Raw genomic sequence first — 23785 nt, forward strand, 5'->3', positions numbered from 1 at the left:
GTTGCACTCAACTAACCCTCTGAGACTCTGGAAATAACCTTCAACAGAACATAATCCATGCACATAATCCATAAATCCATCAACACTACACAAAGGCACACCAACATAATTCAAACACAACAGATATCCACAACACTGGACCCCCCTCCCCTTATGGATACAACCAACCAATGCGCACAACTGTAACCCCACTCTAACCTCATACAACCCACTCACCCAACATAAAACACTAGCACACATCCGAGACACTGAGTCCTACCCAGGGGAGTATCCAGCATTGCAAGAGTGTGCGGGGGTGGAGGGGGGAGCGAGCCACAAAAAAAGTCCTACTTTCCCCCCAAATGCAATGTGTGCAATACCATATGGTCTCATTCAAGCCCACAAACTGCCCACCCCTTCCCCAATATACATTTTTGGTAACATTAGTGGTAAACGGCATTTTAACATAACAAAAAAAATAAAACTGCAGAATTATTACAGATGCAGGAAACTCATCTATTAGAGCTCTGTCCAGGGGCTCTGGGGCAAAATACATACAGACCTCCACATGTAAATATGGATTGCTCCAACAGAAATGACGTCACAGAAAAGGACATCACAAGGAGCATCATCAGTATGTGATACTTGGAGGCACCATGCAAGCGACTTTAAAATAAGTTTCCATAAGTAAGCCAAGTGGCAAATAACTTTGTGGTGCAAAATGCACAAATTGGTCTATTGTTATATATGGCGCAACTCTATAGTCAGGATTATTTTCAATAACAGCATGATATATTAACATAAGCTCTGAAGTGAGTCACGGAGCTGCAGATAAGACAGTGTGATTAAAAGATGTGCCCAGGATCACACACTTTGGTTAAATGGTTAAACCCGGATGTGGACAATTTAAGCAACTCTGCACATCTTAACAGGTTTAGTTGATGTAGATATTTATTAAGGTTTCCCTTGGCATTTCATGTGCCGAAGTAATATATATGTTTAGCAATGCCTTTGAAGCAAAGCACATTACATTTGAAACAACACTTTCATAACTTTATATATACACACACACACATCATCATAGAAATATATTGTGCAATAACAGGATGCCTTTAGTTTTATTCTTCCCATCCTGCATGGAACATCCTCCATGCCCACATAAGAATGGAAGCAAACTACCTACGCTTCTGAACACTTGTGAAAACCTATATCTTTAAATAACCTGACCCCTTTAGTCATTATTCCACACATTTGCGTCTTGTCTCGTGGCTATGCCCGAATTCTTGTCTGTACACGTGTCCATGATTCTGCGCCAGGCTTGCGAGCTACCGGCACAATATAAATAAAGTCACAATAGCATCATGCAAATTAATGTTAGCCTAACAAATCCCCCTTGAATAAAGCCAGAGTCATTTCATAAAGCCTGCAGCCTTATACACCCTTCTCACTGCTAATCACGACCCTCCCATGCACATTTCTCAAGAAACAAAAGTCCCTGCAGCCCCTCTGCCTCCCTCCCTCCCTCCCTCCCATCAGTGCCTAATGGCTCATAGTAGCTCTCAGAGCTCCTTTTGACATTGTCCTGGCAGCTTGACTCCGCTCCCATCCTGAAAGGGTAAGGTGTCCTGCTGCCAGGACAATGAGCGTGCTGAGAAGGAATTCCTCAGCATGCATTGCCCTCCCAGCGGGACACCTTTCCCGTTGGGCACCCTCATTGAGGTGCCCAATGGGAGCAGTGTCCCACTGACAAAAGTACCGGTCAGGCTTTTCAAAAGAGCCTGTGGGGGTATAGGGGCAGCTTGCCCCCCCCTGCTCACTACACCACTGGCCCTACCCTTATGGTTCCAACAAGCGGGGCCTCTCAACCAGCTCCCACACACAAGTCAATATACACAGATGCCAGTTTCACCTGGTTCTGAACCTATCCTCACAAACACCCCGCCCTCTTATCTTGCAGAGCCACGTGAGCGCCTGGAGACTGCCCTTGGGTGGCAGTGGCATTTGAACACATATGCGCGAATCAGTCTCATCTTCTTGACACAATGGAAAGGATATTGCAAATCGTATGTGTGGCCTGCCCTCTGATTCTAGGATGACACTGGTTTGTCAGTAACATGTGAAAGGTCCACCTGTGCCGATAACTAGGCATTGTAGCTAGCAGTGGTGGCAGGAGTCTGGGTCAGTGGTGGCCCGCACAAAGAGGAGACAGATGACTCCCAGTATATGTTACATCAAGGTAAAAGGCAGTGTACCCACAGTAAACCCCACAAACTCTGCGCCGGGGCTCCCCAGTGTGTGCAAGAGAAATCGAGCCAAAGAGCATGAGTTAGTGCGAGAGAGCGTGCACATGCGTGTTCACACCAGTGTGTGTGTTGCTAAGCCTCTGGGTTGTGGTAGGGGGCTGAATGATGGATGCTGGTGGTATGACAGGTGTCATTATCAACGTGTGCTTGATGCACCGAATATTGCAAATCTTTCCTCTGTGACTGTGCACCTTTATTTCACCATTTGATTTAAAGTTGAACATGTAGGCTGTCCATGCGACAGAGTGGGTGTGGTACTGGTCAGCAAAAGAACTACGAACAGAATTGCCTCTTGGCTACTGTGGTACAATTCAGTCCTGGCACCGTTGAAAACTCTTTGTAATCGATCAATGTTGCCCTGTCTGGCAGCAACACTACCTATCTACAGCACAGAAACTTCATTTCTTGCACAAGAGTGGTTGCTGAGGAGGGGCTGTGAACAGGGGTGAAATGTCTTATAGGGAACTCTGGAGATTGCCCGGTAGGCCTCTGCACCCCGGGCCTCGTGTGTGGTATTTTCAAAAGTTCTCATAGGAAAAGGGTTGGGCTTGTTGAAAATGTGTATTATGGGGCCACTTTGAAAATTATTTCCAAGGCCCCTTTCGGTTCCCAAGCCACCCCTGGCTGTGGAGACCATCTCCCTCTATCCATTAAAATCAATGCCCACTCCCTTCTGTACACTCTCCCCCAGTATATGCAGGTCCTAGGGTATGCCCCTGTTGCCCATGACCCAGACAATGCATCCTCCTACCACTGCCCCTCCCCCAACATACAGAAGCAGCGAAGAGTTATGTAGAATGAGGCATGAAGGCCAAGTATGACGTACTTTTACACTCTTGGTCTTCCGCAGGCTCCAGGACCTTGACAAACTCCAGATTCACGTGAATTTCCACACCAAGCAAAAGTGCAACTTTGAACAGGATGAGCTGAAGTTGCCGTATACCTAGACACAGAAGGGGACAGAGGAAACGACTGGTTGAAAAAAAAAAAAACATACGAGCCCTTAAAACATTCAACAAGAGCAGTGAGGTTTTGGTTTATGAAGAGCTGAATTATACGACTCCCTCCCCTCCAGAATGATACAGACTTTGGAAATATGTTGTTCACTAAAAAAATATAGTCTTCCGGAACAATACAAAAAAAGATCAACTGAAAAATTAAGAGGGCAGTAAATCACAAGCCTGCCAAGTCCATGTTGACCCACTTTTACATTTCTCATCGACCAAGTAGTTCTAGTTCAGCCGCCTCACTCCCGCCCATAGCCGAGCGGCTGCAAGACCGCTTTTCTAGATGCATAATGAGCAACATTTTTTTATTTGTTTATTTGTGCCAATTTTAAATATAAACCTTACACAAACTACACAAATTCATAATCATACAAAACTGTACATTACTGGAAACATTTAAAACCTATACATATAAATCCATCATGTAATATATAAATAAAACAATGCATCACAAGTCATCACAAATCATTTAAATATATGTCACCCGCGTTCAATGGTATTGCCAATCTAATTTCTAGGATCATATCAGTCATTAAGTATGAGGGACAATTCATTGAATTAACCCAAGTGTCGACAACATAAGAGGGACCGAATTACCTGCTAAAACATGCCTCCAAAATTCCCTTGTATTAAAATGTTTAATCTACACCATTCAGCCCCTCCTGGGCCTTTTTACATCTTGAATTTGGTGTATTTTCCACCCCAAGCCTAAATGCGACCCCTCTCCACCCTCATCCCCACTTCCGTTTCCACCTCCCTGCCCATCCCCTGATTGGTTGTTTGCTACCATGTAGTAAGGCCTACTGGTCTGCACAGCCCTTCCTTTACCCAGCGAAGCAGTTGAGTGCTGATAGCCAAAGTCCCTCCTGGGCCTTTGTACACCTTGAATTTGATGCATTTTCCTCCCTAAACCCCGTTGAGAGCCCTCTCCACCCTCATCCCCACTTCCCGTTACTGCCTCCCTGCCTCCAGCCCCGAATGGTTTGGTCCTCCTGCTCATAAGTGACCCCGCCAGGGCAGCCCTCTGCCCATGCAGCCCCTGCGGCTGAGCGCCCCGAGGCAAAGGGCAGCTCTAACAGGAGCGGCTCCACATCGTGTCTGCAGGTATCAGCAGGGGAAGCCAGTGGCCAGCCGTCAACCAGCAGCAACCACCAAAGTAAGTGTGGCATGCGTGGGGAGTAGAGCAATTACTCTACTCCAGAAAACCCCTGCCACTCTACATTAGCCTACCTCGGAACTGCAAATATTAACATGTGCCACATTTAGATAAGAACTGTGAACATTAGCCTCTATTGTCAAATGTCATACTAATGTGACCACTAGCTTGCGTCCTACCTGGATAGGACTGAATATAAGCATGTGCTGCACTTTGATATAATTGTGATCATCATCCTGCGTTGCATCTGGATAGGACTGAAGGTTAGCCTGGTGTAGCCTCCATCGCTGTCTATCATAAGCGGAAACCCACTTATTGTGGAACCAGGGCCTTTGCCCCCCGTTACAGGACTCAACTTTAGGCACAGCCTCCATCTTTGTCTACCGTATGGTGAAACGTAGTGTATTATGAGACCTGGGCCTTTGCCCCACCGCACAGGATGGTAAACTCTAGGCACATAGCCAAACTCTGAAGGTCAGCTTTGAGACCTATAACCCACTAACCAAACAAAGCTCAAACTCTGCATACCCAACTCATACAGCAACCTACACTACCACCTCTCACACAGCAACACACATGCACTTCACCACAACAACACATAAACTGCACCAACAGCACACAAGGCCTGACTTTGATCCGATACTTGCACCAAAGCTCAGTGCACATTGTATACCAAACTGAAGCCACCAACAGGACACCACTTCTCTCACTACCCTACTCCATCTTCACCTTACTAACCCAACCCACCTTCTCATTTACAATAGGCATTATGCTTCCAGACTGAGCAACTGACACCCTCATAACATCCACATATGGTGCACAGAGCTCGTGCCACAAAGGACAGCAGGCTACACTCCAGACTTTCAAAAGACAAAGCAAAATAAATTGCAAACAAGGAGGGTGGCAACAGTCAGACCAAGAGAAGCAAGGACACCATACAAATCCCAAACAGTCCAAACCAATAGAAGCACAACTGCTTGCTATCAATTAGCCACCCTATACACAGCAAGCATGCACAGGGAACCAACTAGAGCATATCTAATCCCACCAAAGTGCAAGTCACCTGCAACAGGGATGCCCAACTAACAAGAAGAGCATACTGGGCTGTACACACCCACTGAGCAAGCAATAGCCAAACTGACAAAGCCCAGTCACCCAGCATAACTCCCTCAGCAGCAGGAAGAATGAAAATGGTGTCCAACATCTCATACACTTCAAATAGAAGCAAGCGGATAGCCATCCAGGTAGTTCACAACCCCAACCAACAGCACCTCAACCATATCAGACTTGCACACTACCTATAAGTACTGAGCAATAATCTACTCCTAGTCTGGGCCCATGGTTTGCTATGCCATAAACACAGCACAGAAAAGCCGGCAAACTGGCCCCAGATACAAAATATAGACTATTGGAATGCATCCCCCACCAACCCGAAACCAGCAAGACATAAATAAGGGTATGCATAAGTAATAGGAGCATACAAAGTCCATAGACCCTGCCTCAGGTTTATAGGGGAAACATGCTAGTTTAGGCACAATATTACAAGAATCAATAGCACAAAATAAACATCTGCACATAAGCCTTGGCTCCAAACAGGCCACAACAATCCTGCAAATAAAAACAAACCTCACATCAACCTTACAATCCTGCCTGGCAAAATATCAGGCAGCTGCAGGAACAGTAGTCTCCAACCCAGTATCAAATTCAGATTGTGGCCAAGGAAAGGCTTGCATACCAGTTGGCACAATTGTTGGTAATAACCCAAACGGAAGCCAGTCATATATGTAGCAACATACATTGTAGCATCCTTTGGACAGTCTTTGTAGAGGCAATGTGTGTAGAATAGTTCTCAGTATTAGCACGAAGTAGTGGAGACGTGACCTGCAAAGTACCAGAAAGTTTTAGCGAGTGCCAGCTGACTGAGGAGCATCTACTATGTGGAGCTGTGAATTAACCTGTGGATCGGCCCTCCTCCAACAGACGCATGTGCCATCACCAGGACGGGAAAACAGCACGGCAGGCCCCGCAACAGACTGCAATTTCACATGTTGCTTCCTGCTTCACAATGCAGCAAAGTCTAAAATGTCCACAAGGGAGATCTTGCTGAAGTCTGTTCCCTGCACACTGGAGAATGAATGCGTAATTCACTCGGCGGCCGTCCATGATGCGTGGGCTGCATGGGCAAGGGGGTGTCTTTCTGCTGACATCATCATTAGTGCTTCGGATGTGTGGGCTTGGAGGAGATCTTGTGGAGAAATGGCTTTCCGGCTTCAGTTGAGCTCCCCCAGCCCCAGTGCAGCTCCCTCATCCACGACACTAGCCCTTGCGTGGGGCTGAGCTACAGTGGCAGAGAATGGGGAAGAATGGGTCCTTCGCTCAGATCATTTTGGGCTCTCTAAGTGTAGCACTGCTCACCTGAAGATATGCGTGGGCATGACCATAGTGCCCATGCACACCCAGTAAAATCTGGGTAGGATTAGGAAGAGCAGAATAGGTCGAATCACAGGTCAGGCACTTGCAGGAACCACCAATAGTAATGGTGGCATCAGTTCTAGGTAAAGTAGGCTATTAGCAGCATGGCAATAGCTGAACCCTCAGGAGGATAGCAGATAGGTAGGCAGTCAGGAGGGTAGTCTCCTGGTTGGGGGGTAGTGGATGTCCTGCAGGCTGTCCCCCTAGCACAGTGCAGGCTCATCAGCAATTAGTACAGCAGAGGATGGTTCCCTGGTCTGCAATGTTGTGGTCTGCCTTCTCATAAAATGGCCATGAGCCACGGGTAGGAAATAAACGCTTCTTTATTCTCGAGTTACAGGATCAGGATCATACATACCCGAGCAGTGCCACAAGACATTCACAGGTAAGGGCATCCATTGGCACACCCTATAAAAAACTGAGGTCCTACATCCTTCCACAGCATTCCACACGTAGAACATTCATGACATCACAGCATGCAATCAGGGGCACTGGGTAAGAGGAAACCACCTCACAGTTCACTTGTTATCGAGAGAAGCACAGAGGGTTCACTCTTGCTCGCGAGACACAAGCCTCTTGCATAAATACTGTAGGCCAATAGACGTCTGAGCTCTCCACACATGTACAGAAGCCTTGAGCTTAATTTCTAGATGTGTGGTGAGCCACCCCAACAGGAGTCTGTTTGGGACATAATTTAACTTCATGCCACAAACCTGATGCCTTGATTGAGGGCCATGTGGAGTTCATGCAGGTATTTCCTAGACAATTACTCTTGTAATAAGAAACACAGAAGTCCAGACCCTGAATCAAAATGGCCAGATGGACTGTCCCAAGCCTATCACAACTGTGGGAAATTAGTGAAAGATGGTAATGGCCACTCTTCATCACAGCATTGATTTGCCTTTTCAAAAGCAAGAATAGAGTCAAAAAGGACTCCCGAATTGTGATTAACTGCTATTGATGCGGAGGGGAGTGAGGTGGGGTTGGGGGGGTGCCCAGGAAACTCCAGCAAAGGGGAGACTGTAATGCTCAGCCATGTGTCCAGACAGAAGCAGCTCAGTCTTTCCTGCATTGAGGTATAACTAATTGACTCCCATCCATTCCAGGACCACGAGCAAGCTATCCCCTAGCAAAGCTTCCACTCCTGCGCACACAGAGATCAAGATTGACCAACAACTGAGTGACATCAGCATACATCTAAAACCTTATGCCAGGCGCCCTCAATCAGCCTAGACAGAGGGCATGGGTAAGTATTGGAGAGAAGTTGCTAGATTGCCGAGCCTCCCGCAGAAGACTTGCATGTCTCGACAGCCGGTTACATGCGTTTATAACGAATCCAAAGTAACTAATACCATAATATCGAATACCATAATAACGAATTCCAAAATAAATTCATTTTTTGTTGTTTTTTTTGGGGGGGAGGGAGGGGTCACCCCCCCAAGCCTCCCCATGCTTGTTCTTAATATTTTTACCCCACCCCCAAAACCACTAACCCCACTCCCAACCCATTTAGTTTTTTCCGAATTCATTATTTCAGGTTCGTTATAATGATATTCGTTATTTTGGTATGCGTTATAATCACTGCATACCGACCAGCCCGCTCCAAGCTCTAACCTGTTGAGGCCCCAATCAGAAATTATTGGAGCTAGCATAAAGGTGGGCCCTTGATCCTAGACATGGTGGAGATTGTCAAGGCAGGTCCCATTGGTCAACAATATCATATGCTGCTATCATGATCAATGCCGTGCAATTACCCAAGTCCTTCTGTTGTAACAGGGTTTCCCCGAAAGTGCTCTGTGCCCTTCCAAAGCAAAAAAATGCAAATGCAAAGCTATATATGCACGGGGGCTCCATGCAGTCTTGTAGCAGTTTGTTGCTCGGATCCTGGAAAAATTCTCACCAAACAAAAGCAAAGGGACAGGCTTATAATTGTCCATCACTGTTGGGTTTGCAGATTTTCTTAAAAGCAGCATGATCACTGCTGCTTTGCAAGCCCTACATCTAGAGATTTATTAACCATCTTCAGTAGATCTGCTAATGTGTTAGGGATAACGAGTAGGATCATTTTAGGGGCATAGGGCTCCAGATTACCCAAATCGCTTACCAACACGCAGAGTGGACAGAACCAGTCAGCTTAAGGTTATTAGAGCAATGGTACATAACTCAAATTAGCACACGATAGCTTCACGATCAAATGAATGCTTCCCTTTTTGCAAGGTTAACGTAGTTCAAGTTCAAAGTCAAAAGTCCTGGTTCTGAAAAGCAATCAAAGGGGAAAGACGCCCAAGGTATTTATTGGCCGGGATGACGCATGTACTTTGCTTTTCCTTGTGAACTTCGAACTCCTGCTATAATCAAGAACTATTTTCGAGTGACGTGACCCTTGGATAATATTGCTCAATTGTGTTTGAATTCATAAATGTGTCTTATTATAGACCACAGCAACTCTAAGCTATCTACTTCAATTACCCCTATGATGCAAGATAGAATTCAGTGCAATCACACTATGCAGGATTGTTTGGGTGGGATGAGTCAATGATTTGCTGAGGAATGGAGGAGGGGGGTGTGGGTGCCTATGTGCAGGATACTAAAAGTCACACAGCATAGCTGAAAGAACACCCATTGGATGCCACCAAGTGTAATATTTTGGTAACATTCAAACGATTGGCACCATATTAATTTACTAAAAGAATAAGCTGGCACAGATGAGGAGTTTGTTTTCAAATACCAGTCAACAACCAGAAGACAGTCTAGTTGTATTGAATAGTATCCACCATTTTCAGGTGAACAGCAGAAAACCTACCTCAGGCATGCACTATTAGGGCAATCTGCTCTTAACCCTCAATATATTGAGGCCCAGGATTAAACCAATTGGGCATTGTTCCAGTCTTTGTATTCCCTAGAAATGGACACCGCTCCAAAGTACATTTTCAAAGAAATTGGTCATCATCAGTCCAGGTTTAAGAATCCATTCAACTGAGAATTGTTCCAGATTCAGGGATCCACATAACTAGATTTAATGAGACATCCAATGCTACGGATAATAAAAACAACCAGTATCCCAACAACGAGTTCCACCGTGGCATCTAACAACTCAGCTGAACTCTTTAAAATCTGCAAGGAACTGGTAAATCCTGCTGCAGTCTACATTTCATGCCCCTACCAGGCCCTCTACATGGCACTGGCTTCTCATTTCATCTCTAAAACCCAGAACATCCTGTCCACCATCTCGTCCTCCCCTCTTCCTGCTTCTCTCTCCTCCCCCCCTGCAGCTGCCTCTCCTCCCGCTTTCTCTTCCTATCCTCTGTTCTCCCCTGACCAGATTACTAGACAAGTCCAATCTATGAAAATCTTGTCAAAACATGTTCTTCCCCGTTTGTCCAAAACCATCAAGTACCATATTGACACCCTTGCTCCTGCCCTGGCCACCTTCTGCAAACACTCCATGACTGGAGCCTTCCCCTCCCCTCTGAAGCACTCACTTGGGCATCCTGTTCTCAGGAAAAACACTGTCAATCCCTCCGGCCCAGCTAACTATTGCCCGATCTCCATCACTCCTTTCCTGGGCAAACATCTGGAAAACCTGACCATCACCCAGTTTAACCTCCACACCAATTCTGTTGGTGGTCTCCATGACCACCATTCTGGCTTCAGAGCAGCCAGAAGCATGGAAACTGCTCTTCTGAACATCTGTGAAGACCTGCTCTCCAACCTTGATTCTAATCTCCCCTCTGCCCTCATCCTACTCGATCTCTCTTCTGCCTTTGACACGGTCAATCATGCCATCCTACTCAACCGACTCTGATAACCTGGGTATCACTGATCAGGCCCTGGCCTGGCTGACCCCTTTCCTCTCCAACCGACCCTCCCAGGTCCAACTTGGGTCCTTCCTTTCCTCTATCACACTCTCCACTTGTGGTGTTCCCCAGGGGTCTAACCTTTCTCCCTGGCTCTTCAACCAATATGTGGCACCCCTCGCCCACCACATTACTGCACTCTGCTCCAATTATCAGTGCTATGTAGATGACACTCAGCTCGTTTTCATGCTCTCCTCTGCCACTTCCCCCTCTCTCATCTCCAACTGTCTGCAATCTAGGAGTGGTGTGCCACCAAGAATCTCTGCCTTAATACCAGTAAAACAGATCCTCCTCACCAGCACTCCTGCACTGTCCCTTCCTGTCACTCTAGCCGGCCTCCCATGGCCCTCTTCCTGCTCCCACTTGTGAGGCCAAGAACCTCAGGGGCATTTTCGACTCCACGCTTTCCTTTTCTCCACATATCTCTGATGTCTCTAAGAAGTCAAACTACCAACTGCACCTCCCCAGTGGTATTCTTCCTTTCCTTCCCCCAAAGGATCCCAGTCTCTAGATCTCAGGTTCTTTCTAGTCTGGACTACTGCAACAGCCTTTTTCTAAATCTGCCTGCTACTATTCTCCGCCCTCTGCAACTCATCCAGAACAGGACTGCTAGACTGGTCCTTGGCCTCAAGCCTAGGTATCGTATCTCTCCAGCCCTGAAATCTCTTCATTGCCTCAGTAGCTGCAAGGATTAAGGTCAAAACCATCTGCATTGCCCACAAGGCCTTCTGGGCCCTGGGGCTGCAATACGTTCAACTCCCCCTTTGGAAATACCTTCCTACTCTAGCTCTTCGCTTCTCCACCTCCAACTCACTCAGGGTCAGCCGCTTCTCCAAACAACAAGTTGGTGGTAGATCACTTTCTTTGGCTGGGTCCTTCCCTCTGAAATAGCCTCCCTGCCTCTCTGAAACTTGAGGAGAACCATCTTCGGTTCCGGAAGCACCTCAAAACTTTCCTTCTTGCTTCTGCTTTCTCTCTTTCTCTCCCCTTCTGATCTCTGTTTCTGCACTGGGCACCTGGCTACCCTCTGAATTCAGGCCCAGATCCCTGCCCATCCCGCTGCATACCCACACTGCCTCCTGGCAACCCTTGCACTTGGGTCTGTATCTGCAACCCTACAGTCCCCTCACCAGCACTTATTAGACACCTGTTGTCTGTGCTTAATTCTTGCACTTGCCTCCTGCTGGCCACACTACCTGTTTTGATTCACGTGTTCAGCACTTCCCACTCCTCCCGTGCCCCATGTACTTTTCCCACTTCCCTCTCCCCTCCACATTCTTAATGGCACTGGGCATAGTAAGATCATTGTTCTGTCCTCCCTGGACTCATCACGCCTTGACACACTGGTGTATGAGCGCAATATAAATAAAGATATATCAGTTTGTCCAGTTCAGAGGGAAAAATCCAATAGGAGTCTTGCTCAAGGATTCGCTAATACACAGCAATCATCCACCACAGCTCTCCATGTGGCATAAGAATATCTGCATCATAGGGGCTAGCAACAAAATAATTTGTCTTTAAGACCTGCAGAAGCTGTCCGTACCCTACTCGATCTCTCCTCTGCCTTGGACACGGTCAACCATGACATCCTCATACAAAGGCTCCACGATAACCTTGGTATCTCAGAATGAGCATTGGACTGGTTGACCTCTTTCTCAACTGACCGCTCTTCCCAAGTAATCCTGGGATCCTTCTCTCCTACTTCTTTCTCCACCTGCGGTGTCCCCCAGGGTTCTATCCCCTACCCTTGGCTCTTTAACATCTACCTGCACAGCTGGTCATCTCCTCCATCTCCCCCCAACCTCCAGTGTTATGCAGACAACAACTCTTCTTCAAACCTCCTGCTGAACCTCTTGCAACTGCCATCATCCCTGACTGCCTATCCGCCATCTAGTCCTGGTACACTTTCAACAATCTCAGCTTCAATGCCAGCAAAACTTAGATCGTTCCAATTAGGCCTCCTGCTACCACCTTCTTCCCTTCACTCTGGCCTGCATCCATGGGCTCTCCCCCGGCTCCCTCTTTAGAAGCCAGAAACCTTGGAGTAATTTTCGATTCCTCCCTTTCCTTCCTCCATCACACCCAGGACATTGCCAAGACCACAGACTTTCAGCTCTTCCTTCCCAAAGAAATTCTCCCTTTTCTCACTTTCCCCCAGAAGCCCAATGTTACCCGAGCTCTGGTTCTCTCTAGGCTTGATTATTGCAATAGCCTCCTCCTGAACCTACCTTTTCCACTCTGCAACCCCTCCAGCTAATCCAGAATAGGGCAGCAAAACTTATCATTGTCCTTAAGCCCACAGACTGCATCTCTCCTGCCCTAAAAAGTCTTTACTGGCTCCCAGTTGCTGCAAGGATCAAATTCAAATCCCTCTGCATCATCCACCAGGCTGCCTGGGGCCGAGGACTACACTATCTGCAACTCTCTAAATAAATACTCTACCTCTAGACCTCTTCGTTCCTCTGGCACCAACTCTGTGTGTAAACTGTTTTGCTAAACAGAGGGCTAGACGTCGATCTCTTTCCTCAGCTGGCTCCCTCCTATGGAACAGTCTCCACCTCTCTCTGCATCTTGAATAGAAAGATCTTGAATTCCAGAAGCTCCTCAAGACTTTCACTCCTCCTCCTTCCATTCTCTCCTCTGCTAATCCCAAAGTTGCTGAGATTGGTGTACAGGGCCCTTATGCAACTTTGGGGCACTTTACCTCTCACTCCCAATTGCCTAGCTTCTGTCTGCCTGCAACACTTACTTCTGCACACGCTCCGCCCTGGAGGCTCGCACTTTGCCACCCAACGTAGGTCCATTCCTAGTAGCACTTCCATACCTGGCACTTCCTCTGCATCTCACCCACGATCACCTACACCCCAGCACTTACCCACACTGCCTTCCTTGCTGCACTTGCATGTTCTGAATACTCACAAGGCATAGTAGGTTTTCCGTTGGTCCTCCCCCACCAAGATTAATACCCATGAATTCTGGAAATATTATGTTGCACTCTAATGATATAAAGGAGATGGCTGAAAGGTTTTGTGTGCTTGTGTCATGTGTTTTTGCTTCAAGTGTTCACACATTTATTTTCATAACCTTATCATGTTTTGTCTGAAAGATGCCCCGACAGTGGTAGCTCACAGCAACCTGTAACAAGCACAACTATGTATGAAGTAAATGAAAAAGCAACCAATGCCAACATATATTAATAATGTATCCGGCAAGAAAAGGACAGTTTGTGTTGCGCTGCATTAATGCAGATCATACCCTGGCTGAAATCCATCCAAGGAACAAGATGTAAATTATACATTAAGAAAGATTAGATACATGGCTTTCCTTCCGGGAGCAATTATGCAAGCAACTCCCATTGCACCACCACACATTGTGGCAAGGAAGTACCAAACACCAGATACTGATTAGGGCGTATCTGTACACCCAACACATCCTCCAAATTAAATTTCTAGACAATCTTCAGGTCTAGCAGCACATGAATGCTTAAACACAAGTCAATGGTGCATACCATTGGGTCACTCTGGCATCTGGTAAATTTGGAAGGGGGCCCTGTACCAGGCGAGTTTTGAAGGATCTCCCCTCTATGATTAGCAATGGTATAAATGTCACTTGAAGGATGATACTGGCACACACACACACACATACATACATACACACTGACACACACAAGAGTTCCAACCACAGAGCCACAAGCCATATTGTTTTCAGAGTGCACCTTTCAAGCTAACCCATGCAAAACTTGTCAGACTGGTTTGTGCCACAGAGAATAAATGTCAACTATACAAATCGCACGGCTTAAGGTAAGCAGGTGAACGAAAACAATCTACTCAATGAATGACATCATTTTTAATGATGGGTTAAAACGCATACTACGGTAATTCCTTTAGCTAGATGAACCATCAGTTTAAAACAAACTGACTGAAGCTCGTTCCAACATGAAGCTCTAGTAGGGGGTTAAAGCGCGGCCTCCATGTGTGCTACACAAAGGATGGAGTAGTAAAGAGTGATCTGAAAAGCAGAGTACTTACTAATGTGATCAATGGAGCCCGCACAGAACTTCCCGTAGAACTTCTTGGCTCCAAGGCCCCGCAGATCGTGGATGGTGAAAGGCCAGAGATGGAGGACATTGTTTCTGGAAAAGGTGTCCCTCTTCTCCACAACCACCACTTTGGCTCCGAGAGAGGCCAGCTCTATGGCAGACCTTAGACCGCACGGCCCACCGCCAATGACCAAACACTGAAAGAGACAGGTAGAGTAGTTACTAACTGACGACATCCCTGCTCACACACTCCAAACCAACAGGGATTCTTGTGTATTGTCACTTTTTTTTTTACAGTTTTTGGAGTATTTTATTCATATCTTTATCTTGCATTTGCAAAGTCACAATTACATCTCCAAAACCTGGGCACATAAAAACGAGACTGAATTCAATAAAGGTTTTTAAACTTGTATGATTATTAGAGCGGCAGAATTAAATCTAAACATTCATTTAAAAATCAGTTTATATTGCAATATATTTACCTAAAAAACACTGGTCAAAAGGATTTTTTACAACCTTGAAATCTTAAGCACTGACACGAATATATACAGTATTTTGTGGAATTAAATACAAATCCTCCCATATCAAGATGGCAGAGTACCTTATAAAAGTTGTATTAGTAGAGAGCACACTTGGGCTGTAAGGCAAATGGGACTATTTAGATCACATGTCCACACAAGGACACGTCAAACCTCCTAAAATGCCACTCAGCTAAAGTCTGCATAAAAAAATTGGATGTAGATGCATTTTCTTATTCATCCCCATTGCTACCTTTCTAATGCACTCTATGGAAAATGTGCACCTACGAACCAACGAGGATGTTCACCAGATAGAAAATAAATATTTAAGTCAAGTCAGTTTGATGAACTGGTTTTAACAAGTACAAAAAAAAAGATTTAACGAACAGTTTCCTGACAACATGCCAGAAGCATATAATAAAAAAGGATCCAGTGAAAGGCTACAAGTGGGTGGGGGGGTAGAGAGAGGGGAGGAGATGGAAACAAAGGCAGGAGCAAGTAAAGCAGGGCATGGGTGCAGGGTAGGGATGTGGAAGGTATAAGGGGGGTGGAACCCACAGTTTAAAAAAGCCCATTAGTCGTAGAAAGAAAAAAAAATGAAAAAAAAGGAGACACTGCTAGTAAGAAAGCAATTCTGACACGGAACCCAGTGTTTCCCCCGTACAAACCAAGCATGCCAGTGGCATTAATAATCGATTCCCCAAGACTTTACACCTCCACTGTACACACATAAATAAAAGAAACAAATAATAAAAGCAAGCCGGGTTGACAACAATTGCAGATATGCTGGCTACCAGACTCGACCTCACTATTCGGTGGGTTGATGGGCCAAGACATAGAATTGGCATGTGCATGATGCAGTTGGGGATGTACGGATTGTGACATGTGCGATGCATTTAAAGGCCCTCGACAGTAATCCCTTTCACCTGAAAAACCGCATTAAAACTCTGCACCAAAAAGGGCAGTGCTGTGCTTTCCCTGTCACATGAGTAGCAAGCAGTTGGACACTAATACAAAATCGGCCCTGCATTGCTTTCGTTTCACCTGAATTACACAAAGTTATGCACTGTATCCAAAACGGCATGGTTTTACTTTTAATTCATGAGGGGCAAGGATTTCCACATTACAACCTAACACGGCTTGTGCTTTCCATTTCACTCGAACAGCAGCCCTTCAAACACTGCAAATGAAAAACTGCTCGCACACGTGTGAAAAAGAAAATGGCTTTAAAAAGCCACAGTTAAAAGAAGTGCTGCTCGCACAAGATAAATGTCAGGGAAACATGCTGTGGGGGTTGACTAAAGTAATCTACATTATGTTTCCACACTCTTTGAAGAGGCTCATAATACCCGAAAAACCAGTTTGGGCTAAGGAAGAAAACTTCACAAGTAAAAGCCCCGCTTTCTACTGCAAGCCGCACCTACCAGTGAACCATCCCAGTCAACTGTGAGGCTACTAAGGGTGTCATAATTCCCTGCTCTGCCAGACTTGAAGGCAGGGGCTCAGGGATTTCAAAGAAAGCAAGTGTGGCTAAAGTTTGACTAAAGGGGTGTGGGCTCCTTCCTGCACCCACTACAAAGAAAAAACAGACAACTTCAAAGCGGGTCATAAAAATCTTTGGTCACCAGCTGAGCCAGGGGAAGGCAGTAGGCTGTGGGGGATGAAGCGACCCTTCCCACAGAGGGGGACAGATCCTCCAAATTGACATTAAATGACAGATTTCTTTTTTAGGCATTTTCACAGCAATTGGAATGTTTTATGATATTTTTTCATGTAATTTCCAGGTGGTTTTACAGAGACTAATTGAATTTCCCTAGGACTTTGGGCACTGAAATGGCCAGTTAGGACGGTTTTCTGGCTGCTCTAAAGATGGGGCAAATGTGAGAATTGGTGGAAAGATGGAGAATTAAATTATGAACATGATTGACCATTTGCAGCGTTGTAACTGTTACACGGGTTGTGAAAAGGACAAAAATGTGCCACCGGGCCATGCTACATCATACAGAGTTGGCGATTGGCTTACCTAATTCCCTACGACTAACTAAAACCACATATCTACTTCATATGTCAGGGGCTAGTAGAATTATGAGGTTATGAGACATAACGTTTTGGTCAAAAAGTAGCTAAGGGAACAAAGAAGGGTAATAAATGCTAATAGACAGATGGTGCTCTCTACCCTTGAACCAATCATGCCAGGGGACGGAGAGAGGAACGGTAAACTGTCCTATCTGAGCGGTAGGGGTAATTACAGAGTACTCCACCTAGATTGTAAAGTGAGTGATGTTATTTGTGCTATATAAGGGGGACTGTACTAGGTCAGGACACACAATCCAGAGAGACAGGAGAAGTGGGAGGCAGAAGAGGTGGCTGAACCATACCATCTTTGAGAGTGCAGAGACCAGGCCCCTTGCCTAGCTGTCCTGAGTGTCCTGAGATCCAGCTGGCTGTCCACAATCCCAAACCAAGGCAGAGTGAGTGACCAGACCACTTGCCTAGCTGTCCTGAGTGTCCCGAGATTCAGCTGGCTTTTCAGAATCCTAAACCAAGGCTTACTTTGTAAGTAAACAAATACCCCAGCCCTAAATTGCATAAGCCCTTCCTTTTTGTAGCATTAAACCCCATTGCAAACCCCAAATTGCCAGTGTAATTCAATCACCTCCCATATAAGAATCTGTGTTTAGCCTGTGTCTGTTAGCATATTCCCCTTAGTAAATCTCTGTGTAAATCCTTAGCATATTTTTAAGTAAATCAACTAATTCCCCCATTTGAAATTCACGCTTCAAGAGTGTTAAAATTCTAAATTAACCTTCTTGTCCCTGGTGTCTTTCTTCTTTATTATAATCATTAAAACACTACCCTCAATAGAATTATTCTCCTTGTAACTGAAAACCGAATTTGTCTGTGTATTGTGTGCATTACCCCACAAAATCCTATTTGCATCTGTCCTATTAAAACCCAAAATTGTAGTCCCATTGAGAGCAATCCCTTTTGCAACCCCTGTGCGTGCAAAAATCTGCAAAACAGTGTCTGGGTCACAACCACAAAAGGCTATACACCCTGCCACACATAGTCAAGGGGAGGGTTAAGACAGAATTCTCACTTCTGGAGCATGCCATTGGGTTCCGTTACATTCAACATGGAGCAAGCCAGCCGAATTTTCCTGAAAATCGAAAATGCCTTTTAAAATGTAGCTTTGAAACCTTCAAAGTGCTGTTTTGGCACTAGATCCATTTATTTTCCATTGAATCCTTGAGAGTAAAAGGGTTACATATCATCCAGTGTGGCTCAGAGGAACCGGGTCTCATTGACTGACAGCAGCTAAGAAATGTATCTCATGAAAAACCAGCCCAACAACATTGGTCTTCAGTTCCACAGGTAAAATGTGGCAAAAATGGCAACATGTAACAATTTCAACTGTGCAGGCAGAAACTCCAAACAAAGGTTGAATATATACATCTAGACTGCAAAACAAACCCCAGCACTTAAGAAAAGAACTGGTGCTGAATAAAATGTGTATGCTGCAGAGGAAAATCTGATTTAAAGGACGCAGTTTAAATGTGCTTTTTCCCTGAAGAAAGTGCAAAATTGTCTGTTTAAAAACATGTTTTATTGAAAGGCCTAATTCTGTAAGAAATGTCAAAGGATTACTAAATGTCAAAATCCACCTATAAACTGTCATTTTATATGTTTAATGAAAGATGGAGGTAACTTAAAGTTAAACCCAGTCCTCAGTTAATTAACTATTTAATTCCGATCTGACAGCCTCACCCAGGGAATGGTTGACATGGCAGGAAAGGACTAATTGCTGCTGGGAGGTTTTTGCATACTCATAGGCCCCAGCCAAAGACAATGGGAGGCTTGAACACTCATCCCCACAGGGGAGGGGCACGAACCTTCCGTCTCAAGGAAGAGGACCCCCCACCCTGATCAAAGGAATTTGACAGCTGTTGCCAGTTGAAAGAAAAGTAAAAACAAATGCCAAGGACTTTTGGTGTTAAATGCCCATTTGTAATTAAGCTTTAAAGACTTAACTTTGCCACAAGGAGGGAGGATAAATCTTAAAGTTGGTAGTTGTAAATCTAATTTTATGCTCTTTGAAGACGTGATTGAACCCTGTACTGCATAAGGGACAAAAGCCATACAACACTAATTGTGCAAAGACTATTAATGCCACAAACCTAATATTGTATACCCGTGTTCTAGGGGTGATTGCACAGATATGTACCGAATTTGGAATTGTTAGGCCAAATCTTTATGATTACAATTGACATAATTCTACAGAAAGACAAAGCCAGGTCTCACGGACGTGGGAGTTGGATGTAAATGTAACCCACAAAATAATGCATGTGTTCGATTTTATTAGAGGGCATAATTATTCAAATGTGTATTTGTGGGAAAGTTAAATTTTGGTCCAAATAACTGTGAGAGTTCCCAAGTCACATCATAAAATATGACAGCCCTTTCTGGCCTCCAACCAGAAAAAAGACAAGTGCCTTCAACCTATCACAGCATTGTGGGAGCGAGTTGTAAGCCTACCCCTACCATAAACTGAGTGATGTCACTTGGCAGGATAAATAAGGGAACCTCACAACACACAAGACACGCCGATTCCGGACTCCATCCCGATTTCTGCGTGACACTCTGTTCCTGACTTCTTCATCCTGTGCCAGAATTCTTCATCTTGTCCTGATCCAGACTACTTTGCAAAACCCAGGCCTCAGCATTTGCTCTAACCAGCTAGGCCCAAATCCTGAAGCCATCCCAACATAAGGGAAATAATTCTGATCCAGTCTGGCTTGCTACTATTCATGCTTGCCTGCTGAAACTCGCCAGCCCACTGATCTACAGTGGCCAACAACCAGAAGGGCCAATCCAGTCCAGTCTGAGGTGCCAGTCCAATTGACCAGAACCACCCAGCTGATCCAATTCCACCAGCGGTGCCCTGCTGTCTGTAGACCCAATCTATGATTACCAGAACCTGATGGTCCAATCTTAATTTACAGTGGACTGTAAGTATAAATAGTATTCATAGTAAACCATATTCTATTTGCCTTACTTGTCCTATCCCAATCTATAACCCATCCTCTCTTTAACTTAAGAACTTGTACTAGTGTCACACCAATCTTGAAACCTTGCTTCGATTCCTTGTGCTAGTGATAATTTCTTTAAAATACTTTTGTCTTGTGAAATCCCAAACCCTTAAAATCATCCCACGGGTACAGAAGTACTGGGGTTGGTTTCCGCGGACCACTCTGGAGCTTACCGTGTTTCAAACTGGTAACCAGCCTCAATACTCTTGTTTAGATCATAATTGTCATTATAAAAACTGATTTGTTTTCATTTTTGCACCTTTATTTTCAAAAACACCCCTCATTCAAATCAAAAACCACATCCAGAAATAGTATATTTGACCTGTTTTTATTAAAAATCGCATAGTGAAAATAAGGTGGGAATTCGCATTTTTGCTAAAGGTTTACACGTGTGTTTTCCCATTCAAAGTATTTCCAACCTTCCAGTCTGATTTAAAGTGTGTACTGTTGCTCATCTCATAGCTTATGTTTGTTAGGACCTGTTCAGCGTTGCTCTCATCGGAATTTATATCAATTTCAGGATTTTTGCAGACTTTTCATTGTTTCACAAAGCCATTTTCAACTGTCATTTTAAAGTGTAAAAGTTCCAAAAACGTGTTCCCTCTTGTTTTGGGAGGGAAGATTGCATTCAAACCCTACACACTGTTCTCTATTCCTGAATACCTGCTGCTTACTTGCATCTGTGTAGAAATGCTTCTTTGTGAGTTGAGAACTTTTCAGGGGGAAATCTTAACTTCAATGCCATCTTTCACACAAGCCAAAACTGTTCGTTTCCCTGTGTTTTATCTTCTGTGTTGCTATAAGTAATTCAACTGCCTTACTTTCCTATTTGTATGGTCACCTCATTGGTGATTGCTGGCCCATATATTAAAACATGTGTTTGATTTGCATTTTAAATAAATAATACCTTTACCAACCAGCCTGATTCCTGGTCCAGTGTGACCCGAGTGGTATTTTGAGAAGGGTGTGATATGAGTGGTATATTATTCAGAATATTGAACCTATAGACACAAAAATATTTTTTTCATTTGTACATTGCATGCTAGCCTGAGACCCAGGTGTATTGCCTGATTGAAATCCGTAACAGATTATTAGTCTACTATGTGCCTCTGTCCTTGAAAACCGATTTTCCCATTATAAGAAAAACCCCTTCCCTGAGCTGCCCGTCATTGTAAATCCAGTGTAAAACGAATTTCCATTTGCCACTATTTTCCCATTTGCATTTAATTTCTCCCAAAACCAATCTTTCCAATTCATTCTTACTTTGCCCTGGTGTGCTGATTAGTATTATCTAAGCTTCCCTATCTCCTAAAGTGTAAACAATACACATTTCCTTTAATTCTATCATCTAGCAGTTGAGTAATAATCAAAATCCTATTCTGCCATTTTGCTCCAAAAACAGGTTTACACTTTCTTTGCTGGCTTCCCATCTTGGGGTGGTGGGCTTTACCCCAAATTCGATTTTCTCTTTCTATTCCTACTCCTTGCCACTGCCTTCCTTTCAAATGAATCAAGTTAGCTGATGTTTGGGGGCGAGTGTTGCAGGGGGGCGGGCTAAACCATTGGTGGTGTCTCTTTATCAAATTGTTCTTTTTCTGTTTTGCCATTAAAGACTGAATTGTAATCTCTTAACCTAATTGTTTTCTACAGATTAGTACATTTTGTGTTGCCACAACTTTGGTGGCTGTCAAATTGTTTGATTGTCCTTTTTCATTAAGTAATAAATTAATAATTATCTTCTTGATACACACTGGCCAGATTCCTGGTCCATTGTGACATGGGGTGTTTGTGGAGGTTGGGTGCGAGACGGGTTGGAGGCCTACAAAAAAAAAACCTGTGGTTTATTAGTTTATTAAAAATAAATAGCGCTTTATTCTACTCCACATTCATTGTCGGGGAAGGAGTCCCGGGTTGGAGCGTGCCGTGTAATAAAACCTTGACAGATAAAGGCCCCAGCCTAGCTCTGGGTCCAGGGATAGTATGGGGAGGATCTCCCAGTCATTCAAACGCAATGCCCATCTCGAAGTCAGGGGAAAATAACATGGCGGCATGTAATAGCACCATTACGGAGGCAGACAGCATGCCTTGGCTGCTTCACTATACTGAATCAGAGCTATGCAGCTCTGCTCCCAACGGAAAGTATTTTGTGCAACCCAGAGGCTGTGAAAATTCTGCACAAAGTCACTTTAAGAAAAGCAATCTTTGCGACAAAGGAGGATCTGCAGTGAGGGAATCGAATTCCCTCAATATGCAATATGCTATACTAGGTTACTGGGATTTGTTCTACACACGGCTGCCATTTGCAAGGTCTCCAGCTCCTCTGGCGGATGTGAAAGTTGTGGAGGGTACAGTTAGTAGCAGAAAAGGGAGAGCGAAGAATAGCTCTGCTATTGTGTTGATGCCTGGCAAATACCAGATCATACTCCACAGAAACCCTCTGTAGTCCTAGGGGGTATGAAGTGAAAAAGTGCTTTAAAAAAAAATATATATATCAAATACCTATTTGGAAAGTAAGATCGATTTAGAAAGACTGCACTGTGACCACACAGAGCGGTCTTTGTAAATCGAACGGTCTTGCCCCTGCCATACACGTGCGGACAGGGGCTGACCAGGAGAGCAAAGGAGCATATAGTGAGGTGAGTGAGTGAGTGAGTGAGGGAGGGAGGGAGGGTGTGTGTGTGTGTGTGTGTGTGTGTGTGTGTGGTAAGGAAATGGAGGTTTGGGGGTTAAACCCCCTGATTAACAGGAACACCAGCGGGAGCGGGTGGGGACAGGATTGCCTTCTGAGGGCCGTGGGGGAGGGATATTTCAGCGTTTCAAAGGCCAAACAAAACCGGGCACTCGCCCAGCAGCTATGCTCAGACATCATAGGCTCTTCACATTTTCCACAGATGCCCGTAGAGCGAGTATGCACAGAAAGCAGGTGCCAACAGAATGGTACTTGCACTGTGGGTCTGCTTGATAGATTTACCGCTCGGTTGGCTCCAGGAAGCACACAGTCGAGAACGAGCTAGGACCTGGCTTCCAATTAAAACATGCTTTAGCTCTTGCTCTGCTTCCCTTTGGCTAAAACCACCTAGGGGCCACAGGTGTCCACTACAGTAAATTTCCACTCTGGGGCTTGACTATGAGAAGCTGGGGGGGGGAAGGAAGGAGAATCCAAGATGACACCCCAAAACTTCAAAGGCTATCAAGCCTAAAGAGTATAAAAACAGGTGAACCAACTAGGCGCAGCCAATCAGTACCCTGCACCCATTCCCATCAAGAGGAGTAAAACCTAACTCGAATTCCAAATGGTGGTGTCTCCACTCTAATGAAAGCCAGAGTCTCAGTCAGTGTATATATCTGGAGTATGAGCTGGTGG

At 44.9% G+C, this 23785-nt stretch overlaps 1 protein-coding gene across 5 annotated transcripts in view; it reads right to left on the reverse strand.

The window, feature by feature from the left end:
- The window catches only part of MICAL2 (microtubule associated monooxygenase, calponin and LIM domain containing 2), a 1393870-nt gene that overhangs the window by 1037688 nt on the left and 332397 nt on the right, over nucleotides 1-23785 (reverse strand). For all 5 annotated transcript variants that reach the window (XM_069623638.1, XM_069623637.1, XM_069623636.1 and 2 more), the window contains exons 3-4: nucleotides 14803-15010; nucleotides 3109-3225 (exon numbers count right to left, since the gene is read on the reverse strand). In XM_069623638.1, coding sequence (XP_069479739.1) covers nucleotides 3109-3225; nucleotides 14803-15010 — 325 coding nt within the window. The remainder of the gene's footprint in view (nucleotides 1-3108; nucleotides 3226-14802; nucleotides 15011-23785) is intronic.

The sequence above is a fragment of the Ambystoma mexicanum genome, chromosome 11 (genome assembly GCF_040938575.1).
Source record: "Ambystoma mexicanum isolate Mex_15411 chromosome 11, UKY_AmexF1_1, whole genome shotgun sequence".
In the NCBI taxonomy this organism is placed as follows: Eukaryota; Metazoa; Chordata; class Amphibia; order Caudata; family Ambystomatidae; genus Ambystoma; species Ambystoma mexicanum.